This window comes from Myotis lucifugus, unplaced genomic scaffold, assembly GCF_000147115.1.
Source record: "Myotis lucifugus unplaced genomic scaffold, Myoluc2.0 scaffold_686, whole genome shotgun sequence".
Taxonomy (NCBI): Eukaryota; Metazoa; Chordata; class Mammalia; order Chiroptera; family Vespertilionidae; genus Myotis; species Myotis lucifugus.
In genome coordinates, this window is record NW_005871734.1 from 247,443 (window position 1) to 264,382 (window position 16,940).

Genomic DNA, 16,940 nt, shown 5'->3' on the forward strand with positions numbered 1-16,940 from the left:
CCGCAGCTGCAGCAAACACGGCCCACCGCTGCGCGCACGCCGTGGCGCTTCCTTCCTCCCTCCCGCGGCGGGCGCCCGGGTCACCCGCCTGGAAAAACAGGTTGGACCGAGGCTCCCGGCCCCGGGAGGGACGTCCCCGCCGCGGACGCCGGCGCCGCGTCGGGCGGAGTCCGGGACCCCACGGGAGGGAGGGTCGCGGCCGCCGGCCGGGGCGGCGGGGCGGGTGGGCTGTTTGCTGGGGCCGCGGCCGCTCCGCCCTCCCGCCCGCGTGGACTCGCGCGCCGGGGGCCTGCGTCTGGGCGCCTGGTCCGGGCAGGTAAGCGGGCGGTGCTGCACCCGCTTCGGGCGGCGGCGTGGGTCCCGGCCAAACACCTGAGTGTCCGCCGACTAAAAATAAACGCGAGGCCTCGTCGTCGCGCCGCGCAGGCCGCGAGGCTGACCGCGCAGGATGGCACAGCACCCGAGGCGGCGGATGACACCCCCCGGCACCTCCACGGGCCCGCAGGCTCCGCACCCGCGAGCGGAGAAAACCCGAATCGGCCCCTCGGGCGGCGGGACGGGGACTGTGGGGAGGCAGAGGGACTTCCTGTTGCCCTACCGGAAATGCCGGCCCATTATGTAATGCGTGGGCCTGTGGATGCAGACCTGGGTGCAGGGCAGCTCAGCCCCCTCCACCCAGCATGTCCCTGCACTTAGACCCCAGGTGAGCCCCCCGCATGAAAAGAAAACACGACCCGGAGCTCCTCTTGGCTGCCCGGGTGTTAGGCTTAGAGGGCCCGTCCATCCTGAGCAGGATGCTCCCCGTGGCTGGGTTTCCAGTGGCAGTGCCCTGCAGTTTCTTACTGGAGTCTTCTTGACCCGGTTACTGGCCATCGGAGACACTGGGCAACAGTGAAGACTAGGAGCGTTTCAACGTTGTGGGTTTTTGTTTTTTTCCTGCGGCACCGTTTCATTGTTTGCATCTGGCTTCAGTATAACCTCTTTTCAAGCATAACTGCGCTCTGCTTTCTTGTATTAAATCAGTGAGTAAACAGCGTTACGATGGAAAGCGGCAATGGTTCCAGGGAATAAAGCTATTTTTGAAAGGTTATGATGCTTCCCGGAAAAGTGGTTATTAAGTTGGTACTCACCGGTCTTTGTATCTAACCCTCCCTTTTTTGTTTGTTTTTTGCCCCTTATTGAAGGCGTACAGAAAATTAGCCAAGGAATACCACCCTGATAAGAATCCAAATGCTGGAGACAAAGTAAGTAATTTGAGACTTTCCCCCCCACCAAGGTTTCAGTGTTGAACTTAAGTTGCCCTCCTTGTAAAAGGAATGTAAGAAAAGTCCGTTAATGCCCGTGAGCCCAGTTTTTATGCTCAGAGGATTTTGGTTTTGTGACAGGAATACCAACATTCTGGGCCGTGGTGGGTGATAAATAGGACCAGGATCAAACCAAAGGCAGCTCGCACCTTCCAGAATTAAGTGGATTCTGGATTCCTGTAGCCTTTCTCCACTCTTCTATTTAAAAATCCGATTGTTTTCCTTTTCCTTTATAGTTCAAAGAAATAAGTTTTGCGTATGAAGTACTATCAAATCCTGAGAAACGCGAGTTATACGACCGCTATGGAGAGCAAGGCCTTCGGGAAGGCAGCGGCGGAGGCGGTGGCATGGATGACATCTTCTCTCACATTTTCGGTGGGGGACTGTTTGGCTTCATGGGCAATCAGAGTAGAAGTCGAAATGGCAGAAGAAGAGGAGAGGACATGATGCATCCACTCAAGTGAATATCTCTTTTTCCTTTTTTTTTTTTTAAGTGCTTTCTTTCAAGTAGTAATAGTAGAGGAGAAACGGTATCAAAAAATGTTTTATCTTTCATCAGAAAACAGTCATCCATGAGCCTTACCATTCTCATTGGGTGACTAAGTTGAATTTGGTAACCTGGGTGTTTGCGTTTTGCTACAGATCTTGAAGGGTGGTTGGTGTTTGCCCTGAGTGGGAAGATGGTTTTGTTCATGTGCTCCCCAGGCAGAGTACATGATTGACGTTTCCAATGATGGAGGTTCTCCTCTTTGAAGTATTTAAGTCTTCCAAGTCACTTTTTATTAAAAACATACTAGCTGAGTGCCTGCCCGGCTGGTTTGTTTGCGTGTTGTAGTCGCTCATTACTTGATCCTCAGTGAGAACTCCGAAATTGGTTTCCATGGAGCTTGCTGGCTTCGAGCCTGACATTCACCTGCCAACATATGAATGGGTCTGACCTTGATCTTAGACTGTGAGTGAGCTCATGAACCTGCTATAATTTGAAACTAGCTTTTTTACTTTGTAAAATTTGTGAGGCCTTGGGTCCTGTCAGCTTTTTAAACTAACAATGGTTTTACAAGCAAATGCCAGGGACTGAATTTCCAGTATTTAAAATATTTCATGTTATCTATTCATTTGAGCAGATTAGAGGAAGTAAAGCATAACCTGTTACATTGTTTGACTCTCATTCTTAAATTTGTATATTAAAAGAATTTATCCTTAGAAATGTTATCATTTGGATATTATTCCAAGGGTAACACTTGTGCAGTGTTGGTTAGTTTTTCATATGTTTCTTTAACAAAGAAATGGTCTAAGGCCTGGCCGGTATGGCGCAGTGGTTGAGCATCGACCTATGAACATGGAGGTCAGGGTTTGATTCCCAGTCAGGGCACATGTCCGGGTTGCTAGCTCGATCCCCAGTGTGGGGCGTGCAGGAGGCAGCCGATCCATGATTCTCTCTCATCATTGATGTTTCTATCTCTCCCTCTCTTTTCTCTCTGAAATCAATAAAAACATTAAAAAAAGAAAAAGAAAGAAATGGTCTAAGAAGTAAATAAAATCAAGAGTGCTCAATTTCATGGTTCTTCATATCTCCTTTACATTTTGTTTCATAGTATGCAGTGCCTGCAGTTTATTTCCTGCTGTGTTCTTCTGGCATCACTTAACATTTCCCCTTTATGGCAGCATTTCGTCTGGGTGGCTGTATACTGCTCCAGCCGCGGTATCAGTCGCTCCCCTTTCCCTGGGAGGGTGCCAGTTTCTCCTGTGATCGGCGGTGCTGCTGAGGATCTGCGTGCAGCTCGCTCCTTGGCAGAGATTCCCAGGCCGGCAGCCGTGTTTTGAGGCCCAAAAATACAGCCTAGTTTCCTGGTAGAAACTGCCGGTTTAGTCCCACTGGCGAAGGGTTCCAGCTTCGCAGACCGTTACCCACGTTTTTCCTTTCTTGGCCACGTTTGTTGAAATGAGGACTTTTCTGGCCTCTTGGTGTGGTCTTGCGTGCTGTGATGTGAAGTGCCAGGGAGAAGCCCTACCTGTTTGTTTTCTGTCCGTGATTTGGTTAAAGGTTCGTATGAAAAGTAAAAGGCAGGTACAACCAGGGCATTTTGTCCGCGGTGACGCTGGAAATGGCATGACTCCGGTGCTGGGAATGTTCGTCCGTAAGTGTTTTATTCTCATGCTGCCTGGAACATGGACAGTCTCAGCTTCAGATAACAAGTTTGAGAAAGTTTGAATACCGCAGAAGACTGTTCTTTGTGGAATACTTCCAACTATTTTTTTGCTCCTCTATTTTAAAGTACATCTGTACTCACCAAAGGAGATGTACCACACGGTTGGGAGGGTAAGACCAAACTGAACTCACGAAGAACAGTGTGAGATTCAATATACGTAGGTCCCTGGAGGTTACTTTGGAAAAGAATGGTCCTGTAATTCATCTGTGCTGTATGAGTAAAGGCACTTTGGGTTTTATAAGTCATATTTTTAAATATATTTTTATTGATGTCAGAGCGGAAGGGAGAGGGAGAGAGAGATAGAAACATCGATGATGAGAGAGAATCATGGATTGGCTGCCTCCTGCACGCCCCCACCTGGGGATCGAGCCGGCAACCCAGGCATATGCCCTTGACTGGAATCAAACCCAGGCCACTTGAGTCTGCAGGCTGACGCTCTATCCGCTAAACCAAACCAGCTAGGGCTACGTCATATATTTTTAATAGACTTTTTAACTCCACCCTTTTTGGGTCTTAGAGCTCTGAAAATTTGGTAAAAGTTGATGCAGTTTTGCTTAGAATTCACTGGGTTCTTTAGAGCTTTAAGACTGGTCGGCTCTCTGTTAAAAACCTGTTCGTCTCCTCCTCTCGGTCACACTGTAGATAAGGCCACTTTTTTCCCTTTCTTTTTTGAGACATGCACTCCGAGTGCCACCACCAGTTATAATGGGACTTTGTAGCCTTTCTGAATCGTGCTTGGAGGCTGAGAGCCTTGTGGAGGGAGGACTGACTTAGCCTCGCTGTGCCCGTTCTGTCCTGGAAAAGGGGGTTCCTGCCTGAGGCCAGAGGAAGGTTGTGCACTTGAGTTTGCACTGACCAGCTTTCTCAGAAAACGCAACAGCACACGCTGGCCTGACCCTGGTGCTGGCTTTGGGCGCATCTGTACTGTCCGGGACCGTAAAATCTTGTTGATACTTCAGGCCACAAAACAAAACCTTAGTCGGTGGCTTCATGAAAGGTGTTTTAAATTCTTTGTTTGAGACGGTTATAGTGAAATTTGCTGTTTCAGCTGTCATTTACGTCTGTATTTAAGAGAACCGGGCAAAATTTGATTGAACCCAATTCTTTTCTCCCCAGAGTGTCTTTAGAAGATCTGTATAATGGCAAGACCACCAAACTACAGCTTAGCAAGAACGTGCTCTGCAGTGCGTGCAATGGGTAAGTGTGTCCTGGTTTATGACTCAATCTCATCTGCGCTCTCAGTGGCACCCTGAGTGTCTGCCAGAGAAAAGTTGTTCTTGGTTTAAAACTCACTACTCAACAGAACATCTCCTGGGCCCTCCGCGAGTCAGTTTAATAGTCGCTGAGGGTTGAAGATGAAGGTGAAAAGCACAGTCCTGCTCGTCTTGGTCGGTGGGCAGAAGCTAACGGATGCCTTTGCTTGCTTTAGCCAAGGTGGAAAGTCAGGGGCTGTTCAGAAGTGCAGCGCCTGCCGGGGTCGCGGCGTCCGCATCATGATCCGGCAGCTGGCCCCGGGGATGGTGCAGCAGATGCAGTCCGTGTGCTCCGACTGCAACGGAGAAGGTGCGTGCTGGGCTCCGGCCTCCAGGCTGGGGGTGGGTGCGCAGAAGTGGGGAGGCGCGCAGTTTTTCTTTCTCAGAGTGGTTGTATCTTCCTGTTAAATAAAGAAAAGCCACGGAGAGTTCTGGAAGGAAAATATGAAAAGAATTACTCCATCAGGCCTAGGCCCAGTGAACCCAGATGAGCCATAAATGTGTATTCTGTCCAGGGAAATGTTTCTCTTTTCTAATAGCAGGAGAGTGGACAGATTTGTCCTTCAGATTTGTAAGGTGATGTTTGATGGAGGGGAAGCAGCCAATGGTCAGTTACCCTTCTGAGAAGAGACGGCTTCCTGTGAGCCTGCTGCCTCCCGGGTAGACAGGCCTGGCAGTCGGGCCTGCGGCCCTGGGGCCGTGCTGGCCAAAAGGACTTTTCTGCCTTGACCGAATGTTCTGTGTCTGCAACGTCCAGAACAGTCACCACCAGCTTCCTGTGGCTCCTGAGTTGTTGAATGTGACGGAGGGACTGCGTCCTTAGTTTAAACGTAGAGCCGTGGCTGGTGGTGGCTGTCGTAGCGGAGAGCACGGGTTTAGAGCATCCTTTTCCCAATGCTCCTGGGAGGGCGAGGTCACTTGGGGAAGCTGCCTGTTACCTTCCCCGCGAGAGGGCTCGGGCGTTTCCCTTTCACTGTGGCTGACAGTCCGCTGTGAGAAGCCAGAGTTGGCAGACCTGCCCGGGGGCCGTTGCCACTTGGAGGCACTGATATTTTGTAGAACATGCTTTGCAACGTGTTCTAGAAACAGACTCAGAAGTTACTGATGACACATGTCCTCTAAGCATTACAGGGTGCCAATCAGCCATTAGAAATCGACACTTCTTTCACAATCTATGTATAACTTCCATTTTATTTTATTAGACACTAATCAAATGTTTCAGAAGAGTGCGTAGGGAAGAAAAGAAGCTGCGTGTCCTGAGCGTGGTGTGGAGGGACTCATGCCACTAATGCAGCATCTAGCGGGTTTCAGCAGTTGTCCTTGATCGTGAACTACGTAAAGGGAGACCCATAGCAGGGCGCCTGTGCAGCTTTTCGTCTTCGAAGGAAATGAAATTCACTGCCAAGTGCACAGTAATAATGAGCCATGAGGATAGTTACATTTTTATTTGGGTTAAACACATGAAACTAAGGCTGAACACAAAAATGAAGGAGCGTTTGTAGAATCCAGCACCTGACACCCCTTGTTTTTTTTTTTTTTAATTTCATTTATTTCAGAGAGGAAGGGAGAGGAGGAGAGAAGCATCCATGATGAGAATCATGGATTGGCTACCTCTTGCACGCCCCCTAGTGGGGATGGAGCCCGCAAGCCGGGCGTGTGCCCTTGACTGAAATCGAACCGGGGACCCTTTAGTCCATAGTCACTCTATCCAGAGCCAAACCAGCTGGGACACCTGACACCCCTTTTGTTTCCGGGCGCTCGGCTTTGTTTTCACTCCAGGAAGAGAGTCAGGACCAGGAAGGGTTTAAGGCACATTGTGCTCCATTATGCTCAGAAATGGTGGAGGCCTGGGTAGGTTGGCCCTCAGGGAACCAGCAGTGAGGTGTGAGTTTTTGATACTAAGAATGATTCTCTAATCAAAATGTTCGGTGGCCGTTAAAGGAGTTCAGAAAATGTATTTAATGAATAAAGGCCTTAGCAAGACCTACCTGACCTGAGGGCAGCCGAGTAATCTCACTGGAAGCTTGCCTGGCCTCTCTTCCCAGGAGAGGTCATTAACGAGAAGGACCGCTGTAAAAAGTGCGAGGGGAAGAAGGTGATTAAAGAAGTCAAGATCCTCGAAGTCCACGTGGACAAGGGCATGAAGCACGGCCAGAGGATCACGTTCGCGGGGGAGGCGGACCAGGCGCCCGGAGTGGAGCCGGGAGACATCGTTCTCTTGCTGCAAGAGAAGGAACATGAGGTGAGGTCCTTGGTGTTGGCTTTATTCGGGGTGGGGGGTGCGTGCGAGGGGCGGGTCAGGTGTGCCTGGGTTTCCCGGAGCAGCGCTGTGCACGGGGAAGTGCCCAGTGGTCCGGCTGAGGTGTGGGGCTGGCCTGGTTAGCCCGGTGGGGCCCCGCCGTGGCGTTGACTAGCACTGTAGCTCGTCGTCTCGTGGTCTCTGTCCCCGGCCTCCGTGTCTGATGACGAGGGCCCGGACCAGAAGGCTGAGGCAGCTCCCTTTCCCTGTACAGCCCCCAGGGGTGGAGGGGGCGGCGGACAGGGCTTCAGTCCTCAGTGCTGCTCTGTTGACTTGTTCTACACACTGGGTGCCCAGGCGAGAGTCTCTGGAAAGGAAAGGTTCTGCAGTTGAACATTGTTTTATTTTAAATTTCTGATCGAAGTGTATTGCATGTTACGTACAAGGCAGAATTAACTGGTCCAGCGATGTGACCTAGTGTGTGGTCCTTGGGTTGTGCCATTGCGCTTGTATTTAAGGTGCTGTGCAGTGCACTGTAGACCTTTATTCAAGGAGAATAGATCAGGCTATTTGTGAAACAGTCCTTCAGTAATCACCCAGATTCTTAAAAAAAAATTGTTTTTTAATTGATTTTAGAGAGGGAGAGGGCAAGTGACGAGAGAGAATCATTGATCAGCTGCCTCCTGCACGCCCCACACTGGGGATCGAGTGCGAAACCTGGGCATGTGTCCTGACCCGGAATCGAACTGCGCATAGGTTGGTGCTCAACCACTGAGCCACAATGGCCGGGCCCCAAATGCTTGGCTATGGAAGCATTTGACAGGGCTCTGGCTTTGTCCTTGGTCCCATTGACTCAGGTTCCAATGAAAGTCTCCACAGGTCACCCCCCTTCTTAGTTTACACGAAAATTTTCTCCCATTTGATGGCGATTTCTACCAATGAAGGTTTTTAAATCACTTCAAGAACCCCCTCTGGGGAAGCTGCCTTGCGATGCAGATTCTGGGAATGTGACTGGGTTCCATTCCCTCGCTGGGTGAGTTGCTGCCCCAGCCTTTCTCAGGGGTATCAGTCAAGCTTCTAGCCTCGGCGAAGGTATAGATTGCTCTATACATCTTGGCCCTTTGTGGATATTGCCAAGCTCACAAAAAGCGAGGATCTCTTAGATTGCTGGAAAATAGTAATTTCTAGAAGTCCTTAGGGTCTCGTAGGCTGGAATATTTGTAGCTCTTTTACGAGCTTCTCTGTTAATTAGCACTGTGTTCAGCCTTGCCTTCCATGCACAGCACCATACACGGCATTAAAGGCACAAAGATAGAAAGATGGCCAAGGAGTGGAGATGGTTAGAGTCCGCTTGGGCACAGAGCAGGCCGGGTTGTAAGATGGCACAGCTGTGCGTGGTGCTCCCGGGACACCTCACGGGGAGCGAGGGGCAGTTATTGCGTGGTGTCTGCGCACAGGGCAGGAGGGTGGTGAGGAAGTCGGGGGGGTAGGAATGGTGGGTGGTGTTCTGGCATGTTGGACTTGCCCCCCTAAGTTCAGCCTGTACTGAGGCTGTATAATTCAGTGGGGATTTAGACATGGAGGTCAGTGGACTTCAGTTCTGACTCCCGTGTAGCGGCGTTGGCCTCCCTGGGCTTGGCTCAACTGCACACAAAGCCGGTCCTCCCTCAGGGCCGTCGTCGGGCCCAGGGAGGGATGCGTAGGCTGCCTTTCTGCTGGGGCCGCGGGGAGGTGTCTGAGTGATGTCACTGTGGCTCGTGGGCCGCTGGGGAGTGCGTGGCTTTCCAGCAGGCGGCGGTCCCACTGGTGGTCTAACAGGAGATGGCAAAGGCCAGCGAGGGGGCTCACCTCGGGAGAGGGCAGGGTGGGGCCTTCCCGGTTTTATGACCAGGAAATCTGAACCCAAGATGAGATTTGGGCAATTGTTTTTGTTTTGTTTTTTAATGTTTTTTTTGTTTTGTTTTGTTTTGTTTTTTCAGAGAGGAATGGAGAGGGGGATAGGGAAATAGAAACATCAACGATGAGAGAGAATCATGGATGGGCTGCCTCCTGTCTGCCCCCCACTGGGGATCGAGCCCACAACCCAGGCCTGTGCCCTGACCGGGAATCAACCTTGATCTCCTGGGTCATAGGTCGACGCTCAACCCCTGAGCCACGCCAGCCGCACTGGGCAATTGTTTAATTTCTACCACTGAAAACATTCTGAGCCTTCTGAAGAAAATTAGACTAGTTTGAACTAGTTCATGAAAAATCTTGTACTTATTTTGTTTTTTGTGTTTTTCACTCCCAACTCTTGTGCTGAAGTAATGGTGAGGCCATGAGGTCGGGGTGGGGCTGTATCTGAAGCAGCATGTAAATCTCCTGAGGGAAGCACTCGCTGCTGGGATGCTGTGTATCGTGTGTGTTGGTCTTTCTGTGTGTGTGCGCGCATGTGTGCACATGCGTGTGCTGGTGATCTGGCTGCCAAAGTGCATTTGCACAAAGGACCGTGGGCCCTGGTGAGGCTAGTCCCTCCTGTGTTGGTTTTTCAGACGTGATTGTCACTTTTAAGTTGTTTGCTGCCTCGTTCTTGGTAGTTTCTCTTCATCCTGTTTTTTAAAAATTTCCCAATTGTTCTTGCTTGTGTGTTCTCTGAATTTTAGCATCAAAATGGCTAGCCTAACCCTCTCCCACCACCGCCCCAGAAAAGCCAAAAAACTCAGACCATTTTTTATTGGAACCACATCAAGGTGAGCCCTCCTGTCCAAGATGCCCAAGAGCAGCGCCCACGTCTTGTCCCTCCTTCCAGCAGAGCTGCTTTTTGAAGAAGTGAGCCCAGGTGGCTGCTCCGGCTCGCTGGGAAGGCAGAGAGAAGGGGGCCTTGAAAGCAGGTTCAGGGGGTGAGCCTAGAATGTGCTGCCACTGCTGCCCACTGGCTCTAAATCTCGGGGGGCAGGTGAGGGGGGAGAAGGAGGGAGAGCGCGCCAATGTAGCCTTAACTGAAGGGTATGTGGTTCAAAACGGTCCGTTCCCGGCTGCGGGCGCAGGCACTGGGCCCCTGGTCAGGAGGATGTGTGAGGTCAGCTTTCTTTTATGGGAAAATTTGGGAGGAGGGTTTGGGACGGGCTGTCTTTCAGGTTCCTCTCTGCTCAGAACTGCCCAGCATTCTTTGGAGGAGAGACTAGCATTGAAAAACATCTAGGTGACCATTCCCTGCAGTTGGTTTTATTATATTAAACTTCAGAAGTGAAGCGTCTGGATGTTTGTGAAAAGCTGCGAAGCAGGCGTGTGCAGAGGGACGTGTTTTCCTGCCGTGGAAGTGCGGGGACATTCTGGGTGTTGATGGAGTGACGTCGGCGCTGGTGACTGAGTCCACGGGTTTATTGTTGATTTGCATTCCTCTGGACAGGTGTTGGGTGTAGGGGAGAGGAACCTGTTCGTACCTGTGCGACGTGACGCGTGGCGTTAGCGCCTTCATTGGCTGAGCATTGCTGGTGGAACTGTTTATGTTGAACTTGGCCCTCCCTTGCCCTTGTTGGGATCCTGTCTGGGGAGCACTCCGGGGGCGAACCTGCTCCCAGAATCCTGCTGGGCCTCTGCGCCCTCAGCTCGGAGCCGAGCCAGGAAATGGGCCTGCAGGGCCCGCCTGTTTGTTTCTGCGGCCTCAGCTGTGACTTAGGTTTGAGCCATTGCCTCCCCATTCCAGGGCTTGCCTGGTGGAAGTTTCTGGCAGATTACTTGAGAACGGCTAGGTTTTCTTACATAAATTTAGGGCGTGGGGATGGGGCTTTGCACTGGATGGTTAAATGGAAGTTGTGAAGTCGGTTCGAGGCACAGAGCACGGCCGTGTGGCTCTGTCTTGAGGAGATGTGCCTGCTGCTTTCCCCCAGGTGTTCCAGCGGGACGGCAACGACCTGCACATGACGTACAAGATAGGCCTCGTGGAGGCCCTCTGCGGCTTCCAGTTCACATTCAAGCACCTCGATGCCCGTCAGATCGTGGTGAAGTACCCGCCCGGCAAAGTCATCGAGCCGGGTGAGTGTCCTGCCCTGAGCGGGCTTCCTGTGCTTTTTCGGAACGTGCGCTTTTCTCATAGTAGGTGGCTCTTAAGAACATTACTGAGCGCTCTTCTTCTTGGATAAAGTTCCTCATACTTTCCCCACGACTTACTCAAATACTAGGGTGCGTCCGGGTGGTTCGAGGGGAAGGAATGCCGCAGTATCGGAACCCCTTCGAGAAAGGCGACCTGTACATCAAGTTCGACGTGCAGTTCCCTGAGAACAACTGGGTCAGCCCCGACAAGCTCTCCGTAAGTGCCCCCGGCGTCCGCAGCGGGCGCTGCCTTCCGGCCGGTGCCAGCTGAGGTTCTTTGTCACCTTCCATTGTTTGTGGTGCCAAGAGGAGGTCAGCACATAAACGTGCTTTTTAAGTATTTGCTCGGTGGCTCCTGGCTGCTACTGAAATGAGGATTGCTGGGGTCAGTGTCCAGGGGCCGGGGCTGGTGGTTAAGTAGAGCCCACGGGGCATGGTGTGCTGGGGGAAGGGGAGTCGGGGTGGGGGGGCTCCCTTGCCTGAAGGAGGCACCCCCAACCCAGCCGGCTGGTTCTTCGTGCAGGAAGGCGTGCCTGCATGTCCCATGTTTCCGAGTGGGCAGGTGGTGGCTTGTTTTCTAAGCAGTAGAGGTCGCACAGAAGAGATGTCTGCAGGTGTGGCCTACAGTCTCGGGCTCACTCGCCAGGGCAGCGCTGCTCACTTGAAAGGAGCCCGCCCCTCGGGCTGTGTGCGCGCAGGGGTTCCTGGAGACGTTGACAGCGACCTTTTTTGTGTTTGTTTTAACGAAGGAACTAGAAGACCTTCTGCCATCCCGACCGGAAGTCCCGAACATCATCGGGGACACAGAGGAGGTGGAGCTTCAGGAATTCGACAGCACCCGGGGCTCGGGAGGCGGGCAGAGGCGCGAGGCCTACAACGACAGCTCCGACGAGGAGAGCAGCAGCCACCACGGCCCCGGCGTGCAGTGTGCCCACCAGTGAGCCACGCGGCGCAGGCGGGTTTCCTCCAGCGGCCCAGCCAGAGGGTCTGTCGATCCGAATGAACTGATGGATATTTCCTGGTCTATGTGTAACTTTAAAGTTGGTATAGTATCTACAGAGTGTATAATTTAACTAACCACAGAGCTCTGCATCTTCGTCTGACTGGTCTGTACAGAGGAGAGCACTCGAGGAGGCAGGACTGACACGCGTTCCCAGGCCCGCCCTGGTCTGTGCGCGGTTTCTATCAGTTCCGTGTAGATTTTTGTTCCATGTTTGCAACTCGAAGCCCACGTTGTAAGTCTGTGTCCAGTGTGTCCTGGAGCTTGTGTTTGGCTGCACCTGCGTCATAAGCTGCTACAACCAGAATAAAGAGTTTCCGAGCCTGCGTCTCGCTTAGGTGCATGGGAGTGGGCTTTGCGCACAGGGCTTGGAGCTGACGGAACAGTGGGAATGACATCCGCGCTGGTGGTCACGTTGTTGGGTTTTTTCTTCTTTTTCTTGTTTTTTATCATCTTGTGAAAGGTTTTGAAACTCGATAATAAAGAGCAGTTGGTGTAAATTATTTTTGTGTCACATTTTTAGGAGGAAAAACACATTTTTTAAAATTGATTTTAGAGAGAGGAAAGGAGAGAGAGAAACATCAATGTGAGAGAGAGGGAGACATTGATTGGTTGCCTTCCATACCGGCCCAGACCGGGGGTGGAACCCACAACCTGGTATGTGCCCTGACCAGGAATGGAAGCCGCCACCCTTCAGTGCATGGAATGATGCTCCGACCGCGGGGCTACCCCGGCCGGGGCAGCAGGAAGAGCATATTTTGAACTGACAAATGGATCCTTAACCTGGAGAATGGATTCTTAGTTCTGGCTCCCAAGCCGCCCTTACACCTGTGGGCCTGGCGCTCATGCTCAGGCACACGCCCATTGGATCGTTTTACACCATGAACGAAAGTTTGACGGTAGAAACAGGCCAAACTGGCTTCCATTGCTGCTTTGTAGACTCCAGGACACCCGAGTTACACGGCTCCTCAGTTACGGCCCTGCGCATTGGGGCGACATAGCCTCTGCACCCCACCACTGCCCCTTTATTTATAAAAGCAAGGAAACCGCAAACCAATATTAGAACCATGTCTGCATAGAGCCTGTTTCCATTAAACGTTAAGTTAAAGATTCTGTCTTCATCAGGCTGCGTGTTTGAGGTGGGGAAGGATTGACTCTCGCTGCTGTTTATGGAAAAGCCAGCCTGGGTTGGTGTGAGAACGGTCGGGCACAACCACTGTGTGAAGGGCGTTGTGTTGCTCTTCCCACCTTCTCTCTCTGACCTTTCCCTTCCCAGGACACACTTGAATTTGAAAGAAGAGACTCCGTGAACACTTTACATTTGTGAGAGAACAGGAGAGAACTGAAAAGGGAGTTTTCATGTGATGCCATCCCTGACCGAAATATAACGCACGTAGTCTCTCCTAGGTCCGCCAGAATCTGAATGGGCAGAAAGGTGTCCTGGCATTTCTCCTGGCTGCGAGGTTTTCGATTGCTGTCCTAGCCACCTACCTCTGTTGTACAAAAACTACAGCCAGCCTGGCGAGGCAGCAGCACGGCAGTTCTGTATCCGAGTTCCTTCCCCACGCACCACCTGACGCGTAAGAAACAGTGGCGATACAGTTTGTCGCCTTCCCAATAAAGGGTTATCAGCAGCGGTTCAGTGTGGCCTTTCTTTCTGTGCAGGTGGTGGTGACCCAACCACACGGGAGCGGGTGGTAGACGGCGTTCGGATCTCTTATTCCCCGCAGTCGTCTTCTGCTCTGCAGAGCGCCTGCCCGGAGAGAGGCCTTTAGCGTCTCCCGTCAGGAGTGATCCCGCATATACCATTCAATAGGCCCTTTCCAAGGGGTGCAGTCCGCGGCTGGGGGCTTAGAACATTCAGAACTTGGCGGCCTTTGCCACTCTCCAGAACATTCCACCTCAGAAAGGAACCCGTTAGCATTGGCGCTCTGGTCCCTTCCTCTGGTGCAGTCGCTCATCTGGTATCTGTTTCTCAGTTTTGGACTATTGGTATAAAATGGGATTCTTTTTTTATTTTTTTAAGTCCTCATCTAAGAGTATGTTTTCCATTCATCTTTAGAGAGAGAGGGAGGCGAGAAAGACAGAAACACTGACGTGATCACCTTCCCCACAGGCCCCAACGGACCGGGGATCGAACCTGTGACCCATCAGTCCACAGGCTGACGCTCTGACCACTGAGCAAACCGGCCGGGGCTCCAATGGGATCTAACTTAGTCCGTGTCCAGGGCTCATTCCTGACGCGCGCAGCAGCGCTGCCTTTCTATTGCCAGGTCACTCCTGGCACCGCTCGCTGGCCAGTGGGCACTGGAGTCTTCCCGTGGGGGATCATGCTATGAACATTCACATACGGAGTTTTGTGTGGACGTCTTTCCAGTTCTGGGCAGATCCCGAGGAGTGAAGTGACTGGTTCCCATGGTAACCTTTTAATCCTTGGCCAAACTTCCAAAAGAGGCTGCCCCATCTTACAATCCTACCAGCAGTGGAGGAGAGAACTCGTTTTCCACAACTGCAGCGTGGACCCGTCTCATGACAGCCTCCGCGGTGGCGGCGAGGGGCTGAGATCTGCATTTGCCTAGTGACGAATGCTATGCATCTTGCCATGCGCTCACCGGCCACGTGTGTCCGTGGGAGCAGCGTCTGTTCACAGCCTCCGCCCATGTCACTCAGGCTGTCTCAGTGTTCAACTTCCTCTGTCTCAGTGTTCACGTGTCACCTCCCGCCCTGCCAGCGCCCCAGGTCACCAGCAAGTATGCGGTAGGAAAGCTTCCAGAGAAGCCACAGGCCAGGAAGTGATGAAGAAAGGGTCCCAGGTCAAGATCAACCCAAGGCCCACACTCCAAGGACGGGCCCCACAACCTGCCAGCAGCCTGGGAAAGCTGCTCCCTTCTCCACGCTTCCAGCACAAGGCCTGGGGGTGGGGGGCGGGGGGTGTTTCAGTGGCCTGGTGTCCGTCAGCGCCATCCTTGAACCCGTCGCCGGGGTCAGGCTCACTGGGCCTGGATCCCACGCCCAACCGTTCTCACCTCAGCGAGGTGGCCTGGGCAGTGCCCGAGTTTCCGTTTCCATGTAGAGCAAGCATGTCAAACTCAAAGGCTAACACGGACCAAATAAACGAGTTTGACATGCTTGAGGTAGAGGAGTTTTGTGTTGGAAGGGATCACGTCTTAGGTGTTTGAGAGACATCCATTGTCAGTGTGGGAGGAGCAGGGAGAGGGTGTTGCCTTTCATCCTGGCCCTGGGGCCTCTGTCCTTTTCCACTGCGCGCGCGCGCTCTCTCTCTCTCTCTCTCTCTCTCTCTCTCTCTATATATATATATATATATAACTAGAAGCCCAGCACGTGAAATTGCGTGGCCCCGCCCACCCATGCCAGTCTTTGGTCGTTACAAAGATTTCAGAGAGTAAGGGAGAGGGAGAGACAGAAACATCAATGATGAGAGAGAACCATTGATCGGCTGCCCCCTGCACCCCCACACTGGGGATCGAGCTCGGAACCCGGGCATGTGCCCTGACCGGGAATTGAACCGTGACCTCCTGGTTCATGGGCCCACCCACCTTCAACCACTGAACCTCGCCGGCTGGGCTCCCTCTCGAACCAGCGGGAATGTTGGGAGCCGCCCTAGAGCCCCCTTCCTGACATACGTGGGCAGCAGCGGGCCGGAGCCACCTCGGGGGTAAGTCAGCTGTTCAGTATCTCCCTTTCCTTCCCTGCAGCCGGGGACGGAGTCGCACAGAGCTCTCACGGCCAGTCACGGCCAGAATAACCACCAGGCTGCGTGCAAAGCGAGAACGTACCAGGAGGAACGGCCTGACCGAGAAAACCTGCTCAGCCAGTAACGCCGACGCAAGTAGGTTCTCGACGGCACCCGTGTGCATGCCCACCCCCACCCACCGCAGTGCAGTCTGGAGTCACATCATTGGCATCGGGCACAGTGTCTAGTCAGCCCACACGCCCGTCTTAGCCAGAGGCGCGGGGGCCAGGCAGTGCTCAGGAGCCGTGTCCGGGTCTCGTCCCAAAGCTGAACCACCACAGTGCAGGCGGGCCCGGCTGCCGAGTTAGAGGGCGTGTGTTTGCTTAATGAAATCCTGCCGAGCCCTGGCCGGGTGGCTCAGTTGGTTAGAGCGTCAAACCGATACACCAAGGTTGCAGGTTCGATCCCCGGTCAGGGCCCAGACAAGAATCAGAGTGCATAAATAAGTGGAACGATAAGTCAATGTTTCTCTCTCCCTTCCTCTCTCTAAAATCAATAAAGAGGAAAAAAATTAAAATAAATGAATAAGTTACTGCTGGCGGGGACCCCATTGGTGCTTAAACCGTTTTTCATCTGGAAACTCCCTTCCTCGTAGGGACAGGGTGGCCGTGCACAAGATCAGCACAGGGATGTCCGCGGAGAGACGGACTGTGATTGTAAGTGGACGTTACCTGAACACCCCATCGCATCTCATCGCATCCATTCGATGCCGGTATGTAGTCGTTACAAAGCAATGTTGTGAAGTGTTTTATGGCATGTTGTTAATTAAACAGAAAATGCATCTGCAGTGCTGCTGTTTTAAGACACATATATCACTTTTATGTGTCATATTAATATGACACATGGGTGTCATATTAATTTTAAGACACATGCCTCCCTGTGCCAAGAGCAGGCACACCGAGTCGAAAATGATGACGTCCTCTGCGTTCAAGGTTCGCGGTTGCTTAAATGTTTTCATTACAAAAATATACACAAAAGGCGAATAGAATGAGGCTCTGTACACCCATTGCCGCGGTATTTGGGGAAAACACTCATTGTGCTGGGAATACGTTGCCGAGCGAGGATGTCCGCTGAGTGTGAAGTCTACACAAGGACAGTGAAGCCCGGGA

The 16,940-nt window shown here is 52.3% G+C and overlaps 1 protein-coding gene across 2 annotated transcripts; it reads left to right on the forward strand.

The window, feature by feature from the left end:
• Positions 1–622: 622 nt before the first annotated feature.
• DNAJA2 (DnaJ heat shock protein family (Hsp40) member A2) lies at positions 623–12,580 on the forward strand. Of its 2 annotated transcripts, XM_023746484.1 has the most exons (9): positions 623–703; positions 1,185–1,244; positions 1,541–1,764; positions 4,631–4,711; positions 4,944–5,077; positions 6,813–7,009; positions 10,876–11,020; positions 11,167–11,294; positions 11,827–12,580. In XM_023746484.1, exons 1-9 carry the CDS (start codon positions 638–640, stop codon positions 12,016–12,018), a joined length of 1,227 nt encoding a protein of 408 aa, XP_023602252.1. In that variant the 5' UTR covers positions 623–637; the 3' UTR covers positions 12,019–12,580. The 2 variants fall into 2 exon arrangements, with proteins under 2 accessions (XP_023602252.1, XP_023602253.1); XM_023746485.1 differs by lacking the exon at positions 11,167–11,294.
• The last annotated feature ends 4,360 nt before the right edge of the window (positions 12,581–16,940 follow it).